The 11780-nt window shown below is 55.3% G+C and overlaps 6 protein-coding genes across 6 annotated transcripts; 3 read left to right on the top strand and 3 right to left on the bottom strand.

The window, feature by feature from the left end:
• Nucleotides 1-363: 363 nt before the first annotated feature.
• On the top strand, nt 364-1275 carry PG985_004016 (RNA binding protein MSSP-2; the record flags this gene model as incomplete). The annotated part of the gene is made up of 1 exon (XM_066823785.1): nt 364-1275. One exon carries the CDS (start codon nt 364-366, stop codon nt 1273-1275), a length of 912 nt encoding a protein of 303 aa, XP_066686945.1.
• A 20-nt stretch (nt 1276-1295) lies between these two features.
• PG985_004015 (uncharacterized protein) lies at nt 1296-2689 on the top strand (the record flags this gene model as incomplete). The annotated part of the gene is made up of 4 exons (XM_066823784.1): nt 1296-1315; nt 1422-2039; nt 2104-2364; nt 2533-2689. 4 exons carry the CDS (start codon nt 1296-1298, stop codon nt 2687-2689), a joined length of 1056 nt encoding a protein of 351 aa, XP_066686944.1.
• Nucleotides 2690-3304: 615 nt separating this feature from the next.
• Nucleotides 3305-3666, bottom strand: PG985_004014 (uncharacterized protein; the record flags this gene model as incomplete). The annotated part of the gene is made up of 2 exons (XM_066823783.1): nt 3305-3382; nt 3541-3666. 2 exons carry the CDS (start codon nt 3664-3666, stop codon nt 3305-3307), a joined length of 204 nt encoding a protein of 67 aa, XP_066686943.1.
• An 87-nt stretch (nt 3667-3753) lies between these two features.
• Nucleotides 3754-5107, bottom strand: PG985_004013 (Serine/threonine-protein kinase rio2; the record flags this gene model as incomplete). Its single annotated transcript, XM_066823782.1, has 2 exons — nt 3754-4956; nt 5045-5107. The coding sequence occupies 2 exons, from the start codon at nt 5105-5107 to the stop codon at nt 3754-3756; spliced, it is 1266 nt and encodes a 421-aa protein (XP_066686942.1).
• A 682-nt stretch (nt 5108-5789) lies between these two features.
• PG985_004012 (proteasome regulatory particle base subunit RPN1) lies at nt 5790-8674 on the top strand (the record flags this gene model as incomplete). The annotated part of the gene is made up of 4 exons (XM_066823781.1): nt 5790-5925; nt 5984-6054; nt 6110-8593; nt 8648-8674. The coding sequence occupies 4 exons, from the start codon at nt 5790-5792 to the stop codon at nt 8672-8674; spliced, it is 2718 nt and encodes a 905-aa protein (XP_066686941.1).
• Nucleotides 8675-9083: 409 nt separating this feature from the next.
• Nucleotides 9084-11080, bottom strand: PG985_004011 (uncharacterized protein; the record flags this gene model as incomplete). The annotated part of the gene is given in 2 exon segments (XM_066823780.1): nt 9084-10890; nt 10902-11080. 2 exon segments carry the CDS (start codon nt 11078-11080, stop codon nt 9084-9086), a joined length of 1986 nt encoding a protein of 661 aa, XP_066686940.1.
• Between the last annotated feature and the right edge of the window lie 700 nt (nt 11081-11780).

Genomic DNA, 11780 nt, shown 5'->3' with positions numbered 1-11780 from the left:
GCTGCGAGGGTCCTTGTTCGGTTCGGCCTATCAGGCGCTTCGATTCGCCCAAATAGGCGGTTTCCTCCTGCGCGTCTCCGATTTTTTTTTTCTCCCTCTGCCCATTTTTGGATCTGCTTCCCCGGATCTTGAATGCTGCTCCAGCATACAAGATTGATCCCCCCCACCTCGTCGACCTCACCTCTCCCTCCAGCTTGCACATACCACAACACAACTTCTTCTTCGACGATTGCCTCGTTTGCATCGTTGCACTCACTGCTGTCTCTTTCTTTCAACAGTGATATTTTCACTTGTACTGACTTCTGTTTTTTTCTTCTTCCTTTTGGAACAGACAAACAGACTATGATTTATTCACCCAACAGCATGGCATCCGATAACAACTACGGTCCCAAGCACGGTGCCAGCGCCGCTGGTACCCATGCCACTCCCGCTCCTGCCACCATGGCAGGCAGCAACATGAATGGTGCCAACGCCTACCTCTCTGGCAGCCAGTCGTCGGCCGTTCAGGCCAGCAACAATGGTGTACAGCCTGGCGCTGCTGGCTCTGACCCCAGCATGCGAGCTGTTCTGAGCTCTTTCAATGGTCTCAGCGTCAATGGTGGCCCAGTCCCCTTGTACGATGCCAACGCAGCTGCTGCTGCCATGCCCATGTACTTCCCTCCCGGTTTCCCTGCAGCTGCCGGTCTTCCTGTTGGCCCTGGCCCGATGTCCATGACCGAGCCTTACTATCTTCACGGCGGCTATGCCTGGCCTGCTGCTACCCAGTGGGCTGTGCCCGGCATGAAGGATTCCGATCCGCGTTTGTTCACCCCGACTCCCTTCGACTATTCTGGTCGCCTCGGCACTTTCAAGGCTCCCCAGCACTCTGTTGCCGAGCAGCAGGTTGCTCACCAGCAGGATGTCCCCCCTCTGGACAACCGTCGATCTTCGTACTCGACTACCGAGTCTACCCCGGCCACGCCCTTCTTTGGCAGCACTGCTTCGCGTGATGCCGCAGCTCGTGTCACTGTCTTTGACCGTTCGACTTACACCACTCCTTCACCTCAGCAAGTCACCTCGGCTGGCATGGTGCAGCAGCCCAAGGCATTCTCGGCTGTTCCTACCGCTGCTGATCGCGACATGGATTCCCTGCTCACGCGCGACCCGGCCATTCCTCAGGCTGTACCTGCTGTCTTCACTCCCCAGGAGAACATGAAGACCCTGGAGCAGAGCCTTACTAACCCTATTCCCGGCAACCGCAACGTCTACATCCGCGGTCTGCACCCCTACTACTGACGATGATACTCTTTACAAGTATGCTGCACGCTTCGGACGCGTCGAGACATCCAAGGCTATCATTGACACCACCACTGGCGCCTGCAAGGGGTGAGTACATCCAAATTCTTTTGTTCCTGAAGTCGGAAACTAATCTTTCATGACAGATTCGGCTTTGCAAAGTTCGTCGAGCAGCGGGATTCGGAGGCCTGCATCCGCGGTTTCTACCGCCTGGGATATGAAGTCGGCTTTGCTAGGGTAAACATTACCCAGCCCCTGCCCACGCCCAGCACCTTGTCAGCCGGTGGACCAAGTGATCTGTCCAGTGTCCCTTTCCACTCCCAGTACAACACGCTGGCTTCTGCAAGTGCTGAGCCGAGCGCAAGTACTGCACTTCAGCTCCACAGCTCAAGTGCTAAGGCCAAGGCCGGCGGTAGTCCCGCCTGCAACAACCGTCGGTCTTCAAGTGATACCTTCCTGGATGATCCCAGCATGGGCAACGATGTCGACCTTCAAGGCTTCGGCGTGAAGATCATCAAGTTCTGCGGTTGCCGATGCTTCACTCATGACCCGAAGTTTACTGACTTCGATCCTCGTGACCAGGAGTCGTTCAACTCCCGTCTGAAGGCCGAGGGCGATGAAGGCTCTACGAACCTCTACATCTCCAACCTGCCCAAGTCGATCACTGAGAACGAGCTGGCCGCCATCTTCATGGAATACACCATTCTTTCCAGCAAGATTTTGCGCGACAGCCTGGGCAACAGCCGCGGTGTTGGTTTCGCTCGGTAAGTTTCCCATATCATTCTTGTCAATTAACATCATCAAGCTCATTTACTGACATGCATGCAGATTCGAGTCTCGTGAGATCTGTGACGAGATTATTCAGGAGTTCCACAACCAAGCACTCGGCGACGAGCGCCTCAACATGCAGATCCGCTATGCTGACACTCCGGCCCAGAAGGAGCTGAAGCGTGTCACGGCTGAACGACGTCAGTTCCGAACCAACGAGTATAATGTGGGCGCCTATGGAACTCCTCTTGTCGGCCTCACGCCTACCATCTACAACCAGCCCAACTGGAAGCGCCAGCCTAGCGTCGGCAACCCCGCACCGTGAGTCCTTCCTTTCATTCACATCCCAACATCGATAGATCACTGACATGCTTTCTCTAGTGCTGCTCTCCCCTATGTCCCTCATGAGGCAAAGTGTCAGGCCAAGGGCAACCCGTATGCTCCCTGCTTCTGCCCTCGTGTAGGCCACTAACCAACTCCTCTGGATAGACCGAGCAGCGTTGCTTCTAGCAAGGCACCGGCCTCGGAGGATGGTTCTGGTTCTGGCGACGAGGGTGCAACTATTCATGTTGAGTCGCCAATGGTCGTTGCGAATGGAAGCACACGGTCTTCTCCTGTGAAGCATCCGAAGCAGGAGAAGGAATAGACGAGGCGCCGAGCCTATCACCTTACGCCCTTACTGTATTCCTACCCCTTGACTTTGACCACAACATGACCTACCATCCCATCGCACACAACAAGATATGGTTGTTGCTCGTGGGCCAGCATTGTCGTTCACTTTGTTTCTTCATCCCAAGAGATACCACATCGGTCTGCCATTAGGGTTTTTGGCAGCACTGTTTCTTTTTTTTTTCTGTACCATACATTACTTGACCCTTCTTTGACTGATATCTGTGGATGCTATCGGCATCTTCCCTTGTTCACTCAGGAGGGTTTCACTTCGTTTCATCATACATACACAACTCATGGAAAGGGTTCAGTGTATCTGAATGATGATACTATCATCTCTATGTTCTTCCTGCTGTAGTCTAGTCTACGCAGGGTGGTATTAGTTAGATGATCTTGTTCATAGACCCAAACATCGGAATGGAGTTTTTGCTTGTACTCTTATGATATTGTCCCATTGCTACCTGTGTGTACGTCTCCTAGGTTGCCATGATGATCCCTAAGGCAACCGTACTTTGCTGAGGAGGGAGAACTCATTTGCACTTAACTGGTCGGAGCTTCGACCCCGCCAAGGGACGGATGAGGAGGCCAAGGTTTACAGCATCAACGTGAGGGCCAGAGAACGTTTGCTGACGGTGCTCTCGTCAAGCATACCCATGACGATTGCCATGCTCTGTAGGAGAGCAGTAGTCATCGATGCAGTGGATGTAGAGGATTGGGAGGCGCAATGCTGGAGGGGGGTTTGGCAGCCCTAGTGACCGCATTGGGCTGTAACGAGACACTTACAACACTCATGGGCTTGCCAATGCTTACGGGCCTGATCATACTCACGGTCCTGGGCGTGACGGACACAGGCTTAGGTGACGACACAGGTCCGTCGTAGGTAGACTTGTCCGGTTCCTTTACGGCGTGCTGAGCTCTAGCCTCCGGTGTAGCTATATTATGTAGACCGATCATGCTGACAAAGTACGCATCCTGCTAGATAGGTATGTGGTTTATGGGGTATCAAATGGCTTTCAATTATTTGGGGGAAGCGAAAACAGACTATGTCTCGTTGCCCAGTGATAACTTGGAAATATCTATCCTTTCAGACTCTTCCTTTGTTTTGCTGCTGTGCCCGAAGTCCTGTTCTGTTGTGTCCTGCGCCTCAGATGCGGACTCTTCGCTTGATGCGTCGCTATCGTCTTCATCTTCATCGTCCTCGTCCTCATCTGAGCCAGCCTCCTCGCCTTCCTCCTCGCCTTCCTCGCCCCTTCCGGCTAATTGTTCGGCGATGGCGGCTTCCAGGTCCTTCAACATCTTCTTAGTGAAGCCTGATGCCTCAACTGACGCATCCAACCGTTTTGCACCGTCCTTGCCAACTGTTTTCTTCGCATCCTTGAAATAGGGGCCTGGCTGAGTGCTGACAAAATGGAAACGCCGCTCGAAGAATCGCTTGACGCAGTTGACATCGCGGTCAAAATACATCTCGGCGTTGGCATGCTCCATGGAGACCATCTGAGGAAAGTCGATCAGGACAGGGGTTACCTTGATGGTTTCCTCCTCCTCACCAGTGGTGTCATTTTTTGAGGTGGACCGCTCTTCGCGGATCAGGAGATTGAACTCGTTGAAGTCGCCATGGATCAGGCCGTGCTTCGCCAAACGTAGGATCAGGCCGATCAAGTCGGCATACAAGGCTGCCGGGTCACCCACTTCGCTCACCTGCCGCAGCGGGAAAGAATCGACAAAGGCCATGACAATGGTATGCCGGTTCTGGGCGATGGGCTCTGGTACGTCGAATCCCTCCTCGCGCAGGGCCTTCATGAAGGCGTACTCCTTCATGGCGGCAAGCTTGGACAGGTACATCCAGGAGCCTCCCTGGCCCTGGCCGCGGCTCTTGCGCAGGTAGTCGCGGTTGGCCTTGACGGTGCGGAAGCTGATGCGGCCGAGGCGGTGGATCTTGAGGATTTTCTGCGTGCCCGCGTGGTCCGCGACCATCATGATGTCGCTCTCCTTGCCGACGCCGACGCGCGTGCCGACGCTGTAGACGACGTTCTGCTGCGCGTAGGCGTGCAGCGCCAGGTAGTCGATGCCGCCGTACGTCAGCCGGTACCCGTCGTACTTGGCCTCCTTCACCTTGCCGATCAGGCTCGTCTTGGCCAGGGCGCTGATGGATTTGGAGACGGACGAAGGGCCGCCGCGGAGCCGCGAGAGCTTCTCGATGACGGCGGTCGGGACGAGGTCGTGGTTCTTAGTGCCCTGCTCGACCTATAGAAAGGGGAGGTTTACATTAGCATTGAATTGGCGGCAGGGCGCAAACGTAGATATAGGCATAGTAAAAGGGCTATATACATACAGCTGCGAGGACGCGCCAGTCCTCCGCCGCGAGATGGCGCATGGCCTTGGTATCCAACTTCATGTTGGGCAACTGGGTCTGATTCAGCCCTGACTTAGGAACGAAGCTACTCAGTAAGCCGTCGTAAATGAAGGTCCAAATCGAGTGAGTACAGGGGTTATTCTCAGCAGCTCTTAGATCAATACGCTGAGCGACGACTTTTTGGGATCCCCTCCAAAAAGCAACCCCGCGGTACCACCAAAAATTACGATAATCGATAATCGATAGAGAAGATGCTTAGATAAGATGCCGTAGCGGTACATCCTGGAAGTACGTACCTGATTTGCGATCAGATTAATCCACATGCACCAGCCCCAAGCACAGGCCAGGTCGGATTGGCGTCCCCCAAATTGAGGCTGGGATCTGGCTTTCCAGCCCGCCCGCCCAAATCTGTTACGTCGGGTCAGGCAGGCAGTAGCCTCGCGCGTAATTGCTGGTCAGCTAAGTAACCACTGAGAGCTAGGCCGGAGCTTTGGGAAGCTCGTGTGCAATCAACACTTCATCCATCCATCGTCTTCCACCGCGCACCCGCAACCTCATTACGACGAACATCGCATAATCTACAGACGCAGACCAGTGTCTGTACATTTTGTTTGTCTTAACTTATACACTTACTTTTTTCATCTCGCCTATCCCTGGTGATTCGATAGGAAGACAAACCACCCAATCCTCCTACTCAGCCTTTCCACCGCATACTCCTCCCACCATGGCCAAGGATGATGTGCCCAAGTCGGCTGACAAGGGCAAGGGAAAGGCCGTCGCCGACAACAAGGCCGATGAGACCAAGAAGGGCAAGGACGCTCAGGTGAACGGCAAGAAAGATGACGAGAAGATCGTAGACTGTATGACGACAACTTAGCGGGTCCCTACTGCGTACGATCAATGCTAACAGGCTGGCAGCTTCGGAAGAGCTCAGCGAGGAGGACCAGCAACTCAAGAACGAACTCGACATGCTGGTCGAGCGCTTGACGGTACGATTGATTCCTCGGTGCATATCCTGATACAATACTGATTCCCAGATCGCAGGAGTCCGATGCATCCCTCTACAAGCCCGCCATGGAGGCCATGAAGACCTCCATCAAGACGTCCACATCATCTATGACCGCTGTGCCGAAGCCCCTAAAGTTTTTGCGGCCACACTACGAGAGTTTGACGAAGCTGTACGAAGATTGGCCCGAGGGCAACGACAAGGCGTCGCTGGCCGATGTGTTATCCGTTATCGGCATGACCTTCTCCGACGAGGACCGACAAGACACCCTGAAGTACCGGCTGTTATCGCCAACAGAAGACATCGGCTCATGGGGCCACGAATACACGAGGCATCTGGCTCTGGAGATCGGAGAGGTCTATGGAAAGCGCATCACAGCCGAGGAGCCGACAAAAGACCTGGTGGACCTTGCGCTGGTGCTGGTTCCCCTCTTCCTCAAGAGCAATGCCGAGGCCGATGCCGTTGATCTGATGAGCGAACTGGAGATTATCGAGGACCTTCCCAAATTCGTTGACGGAGAGACCTACTCTAGAGTGTGCCTCTACCTCGTCAGCATGGTCAACCTCCTTACCTATCCCGACAACGAGCAGTTCCTCCGGACAGCACACGACATCTACAAGAGATACAAGGAGTACACGCAAGCAATGGTAATTGCAATCCGCCTCAACGACCTGGATCTTATCAAGGCCGACTTTGAGAGCGCCCCGGACCCGGCGCTGCAGAAGCAACTGGCCTTCCTTATTGGCCGCCAGAAGATCTGGCTTGATGTTGCCAAGAAGGGCGATGAGAGCCAACAGCAAGATATTGAGGAAGCGCTTTGCAACATCAAGCTGGCAGAGTACTTCAAGACACTGGGCAAGGAGTTAAACATCCTCGAGCCTAAGACAACCGAGGACATCTACAAGAGCCACCTGGAGAGCAGCCGCGTTGCTGGCATGACCAACCTGGATTCCGCACGACACAACCTGGCTGCTGCATTTGTCAACGCTTTCGTCAACGCAGGCTTCGGCAACGACAAGATGATGTTGGTGGAGCAGGACAAGGAGAGTTGGGTGTGGAAGACGAAGGACGAAGGCATGATGTCCACCGTCGCATCTCTCGGCACTCTTCTCATGTGGGACGTCGAGAACGGATTGGACAAGGTCGACAAGTTCACTTACGCCGACGAGTCCCAAATCCAAGCCGGTGCCATGCTCGCTATCGGTATCATGAACTCCGGTGTTAGAATAGATTCCGAGCCGGCTCTTGCTTTATTGGGTGACCAGGAGAAGCTCGAGAACAAGAGCCCTCTCGTCCGAACCGCGTCCATTATGGGCCTGGGTATGTCCTATGCTGGCTCGCAAAAGGAAGACCTCTGCGAGCTCCTGCTGCCCATCATTACGGATTCGAGCCAGGAGATGCAGATTTCGTCCATGGCCGCCCTGTCGCTGGGCATGGTCTATGTTGGCACCTCCAACCCCGATATTAGCGAGGCTATCGTTACTCTCCTGCTGGATGAGGACCGAAAGACACAGCTGACAGACAAGTGGACTCGATTCCTCGCGCTTGGCCTCGGTCTGTTGTTCTTTGGTCGCCAGGAGGAGGTTGAGGTCATCCTCGAAACTCTTAAGGCTGTGGACCACCCCATGGCCAGGCCAACTGCACTTTTGGCCGAAATCTGCGCCTGGGCCGGAACAGGTGCCGTGCTCAAGATCCAAGAGCTTCTCCACATCTGCAACGAGCATATGGAAGATTCGGACGAAAAGAAGGGAGATGAGCTGCTGCAGTCGTATGCCGTCATCGGTATTGCGTTGATTGCGATGGGTGAGGATGTTGGTCAAGAGATGGTGCTCCGCCAGTTTGGCCATTTGATGCACTACGGTGAGCCCAATATCCGACGCGCCGTGCCGCTCGCTATGGGTCTCATCAGCCCCAGCAACCCCCAGATGAAGGTATACGACACGTTGTCTCGGTACAGTCACGACAATGACAACGATGTGGCCATCAACGCCATTTTCGCCATGGGTCTTTTGGGCGCTGGCACCAACAACGCCCGTCTTGCCCAACTCCTCCGCCAATTAGCGTCATACTACCACCGGGATCAGGAGTCCCTGTTTATGGTCCGCATTGCGCAAGGTTTGTTGCACATGGGCAAGGGCACCATGAGCCTTAACCCCTTCCACACGGATCGCCAGGTCCTGTCGCGGGTTAGCGCGGCTGGTCTGCTGTCTGTTCTCGTCGCCATGATCGACGCCAAGCAGTTCATCACATCTCAGTCTCACTACCTGCTGTACCTCCTCGTCACAGCCATGCACCCACGATTCCTCGTTACTCTGGATGAGAACCTCAAGCCTCTGACAGTCAACGTACGAGTCGGTCAAGCTGTGGATGTGGTTGGACAGGCTGGTCGTCCCAAGACGATCACTGGTTGGCAGACACAGAGCACACCTGTGCTGCTGGCATACGGTGAGCGTGCGGAGCTCGAGGATGAGGAGTATATCAGCTTGAGCAGTACGCTTGAGGGCCTGGTGATTCTACGCAAGGTATGTTCTATGGCATTCGAAATAAAGTGAGAATTCAAACTAACGCAAACGCAGAATCCGGACTGGGAAGACGGCAAATAGATGCAGGGGGCTCAGTGGATGAGTACAGAAGCGTGTGATACTACGGACATCACGAATAGAAGAGTAACCGACACGAAGCTATCATCAACATAGCATGAGGAAATTACGTAGCTTTTAACGTACTTCCAGGCTCGAAACAGCCAACGAAAAGCTCATGTACAATTACATAATGAAAGAAAGACGGAGCTGAAGAACTCACATGACCTAAACGGTGAAACTGTCTGCGATGTAACCATGCTTTGAGACATCCACCTGTATCTGTCCGTCAACGTGTCAGCGTCACACGATCTGGCTTTGGCGCAATTGTGATATGTTGCGCTACGTTGCGATGCATGGAAGCACATTACGACATGAAGCATTTTGTTTGAATTTCAGGGGTACTGCCTGCTATGATCTATATGGCCGAGTGTTAAGAAGAGCTCTCCCAAATCAGTACGATGACCGAGTTCAAGTCCGAGACGCCATCCTGGCGGTGCACCGTATCGCTAGGATCCAACATACCATCGTCATATTCGAGCGTCGGCCCTGCATGTTTTACGTATGCCTGCCATACTTCCTTGACAGTGCCAGTTTCGTCTCTCACAATTCTCGAGTCCAAGTGCCGCCAAACTCGTTTCACGCCAGTCCATGAGACAACTTTCTGGTCTTTCCTCTCCTGCTTCTGTGCCGCGTCGCTGTCAATTGCGATGCGGCTTGCGGGTCTGATATTAGTAGCCCCTCTTCCATTGCTGTTATCCCTCACGTTCTCCTTGTCGTTGTATAAGATCTCATGAGGCTGCTGCGTGACCAGCACCGACAGCGGCTTCTTCGGGTTGCTAACGCGCGACAGTGGTACCAAATCAACGCCGTCCGGATACTCGGCGATGGAGTGGCCGTTCACGAGGACCCAGCCGTCGCCGCGGAATAGGAACCGTTGCAGGAACGACCCCTCGCCGGCGAGCGATGCGACCAGGTGCGCCCGCGACGGCACGAACCGCTGATGCCGCTGCCGGTAATGGTGCAAGGCCAGAGGCCGCAGCCCGCTGTCGTAGCCGCCGTCCCCACCCTCCTCGTCGGACGTGTAGAGACTCGGCATGATGCGCAGGCGGCTGCTGTGGTGCGCCGTGATGCACCGGTAAAGTCTCTCATCCCATTGCCCCGTCTCCGCCGCGGCCTCCTCGGCGGCGGTCTGGGGTCCTGGCGGGGCCTCGTTAACGCCGGTCTGTTGTTCTACTTTTTGCGGTTGGCGCGCGCAGGGCATCTTAGATACGGCCTCGGCCAAGGGCCGGGTCAGGAACACGGCCCCGCCGCCGTACGTCATGGTCGCGTTGCCTCCCTCCTCGGTCGTCGTCCAGTCGGCCTGTTCGCTGGGCAGGCCCACGTAGGCGCTCTCCGCCGGGTCGAGCGCCCCCAGCCTTGCGAGCAGCCTGTGCATGGACGGGAAGAAGACGTCGTCGTCGACGAGACCCAGGTACTTCCGATCCTGGCCGCCCCTTTTCTTCGTGTCTCCCGTTTCTTCCTTGAATATGTTGCGCGCGTGCAGCGCCAGCCGGCCCACGAGCTCGAGGTAGCTCCACGTGCCGTCGCCGTCGGGACTGCTGCCGCCGACTCCGGCGGCGGCCGAGGAGGAGGACCGCACCGTGGCGTCAATGCCCAGCTCGCGCAGCTTGGCGCCGACGTGGCCCGTCTCGGAGGCGCTGGCGCGGTGCAGTACGAGCAGGAGCCCGGCGCCGTTGGACCGCCCCCGGCCGTCCGTCAGCCAGCGCGACCAGTCGTGCAGGAGCGAGGCGTTGGAGGCCACGAGCCGCGAGTACGTCGTCGCGATGCCGAAGAGGAGGGCTGTGGCGTCGACCTGGTCCGGCAGCTCGGGCGGTCCGGGTAGGGGTAGCGTGAGGACTGCTGGTTCTATGTAGGCGGCGGCGGCGGTGGTGGGTGGTAGTGACTGTTGATGCTGTTGTGAGGCTCTTTTTAGTTCGTGACGGTCGTCATCCTCGCCATCAGCAGCTGGTGCGACTTGTAGAGAAGTGAAGCCGTGCAGTGGTCCAAATTTCTTGCGGATGACCGTCATGCTCTCCCGCTTCTGCCGGGGCTTGAATTCGGGGCGGATCCGCCGCGCGTGGAAGGTGATGTTTTGGGTCAGGCCGTGGCGGCTGACCAGGTCCCGGAGATACTCTGCCATCTCTCTCTCGGGGACGATGTCGCCCCGACGGTGGTCGCCTCTCCCACCGCCACCCCTTCTGCGGTTGACGGAGCTGTTTGGCCCTCGGTGTAGTCGTATATGCTCCGCTGCGGCGACCTTGCCGACCGCGACCGCCTTGCCATGCGGAGGAGGGAAAGCATGACGAAGAACACCAGGGCCGCGCCCGCGATTTGATGGAATCGGACCCGGCTCCGGCCCCGGCTGCGGGGGCCGATGGATAGGAACATTGTGGGGAAAGTTTCTTATAGAGAGACTTGTATATCTATATAGGAAGTTGAGTAGAACGAAAGTAGAACGAAGTTCGGATCCGAGTATTATAAAAATTTGAGCATTCAATATTAACCTCTGTAAAGATTATTGAAGTAGTAAGAAATGCACATTCGATTCCAAGGATCGCGAGACAGGTACAGCTCAAAATCCCAATCGATCGACCCGAATGATATATCGATCAACGAATCAGATCATGTATGCACACGAACTGATGGGTGCATGAATTGGGACGTGAGGATGACTGCATGCAGAACCTTGAAAGATAAGAGCAGCAGCGGCGGCGACGACGACGACCATACAATGAAACGATCAAACACAGAACGGCAATATGTATATTTGAAGCTGTCGCATATTAATGCGGTAGGGAGCACAAGTTGGTAGCGAAGAAAAACAAGAGAAGCGACGTAGTCCATATCAATCAATCTATGACATGACCGACATGGCCCGCGAGCAAGCAATTTCGGCACCAAAAGAAAGGCTTCCATGGACGGACGGAAAGCTGGTCTCGCTGTTGGGCCCAGGCATGCATTCAACCGCTGCGCGATGGAACACACCATCTTCCCCTTCAAGGTACTTACAGCGGTGCCGGGAGATCCTCATTGGTTGTCGGCCATGCAGCTCCGGCCTGGCTGCACCGGCAGAGTTTAGCAAGCAGAT

This window comes from Apiospora marii (genome assembly GCF_038362585.1).
Source record: "Apiospora marii strain CBS 49790 chromosome Unknown utg000003l_segment0_segment0, whole genome shotgun sequence".
In the NCBI taxonomy this organism is placed as follows: Eukaryota; Fungi; Ascomycota; class Sordariomycetes; order Amphisphaeriales; family Apiosporaceae; genus Apiospora; species Apiospora marii.
Note: the sequence above shows the minus strand (reverse complement) of the source record. Positions and strands in the feature narration are given on the sequence as shown.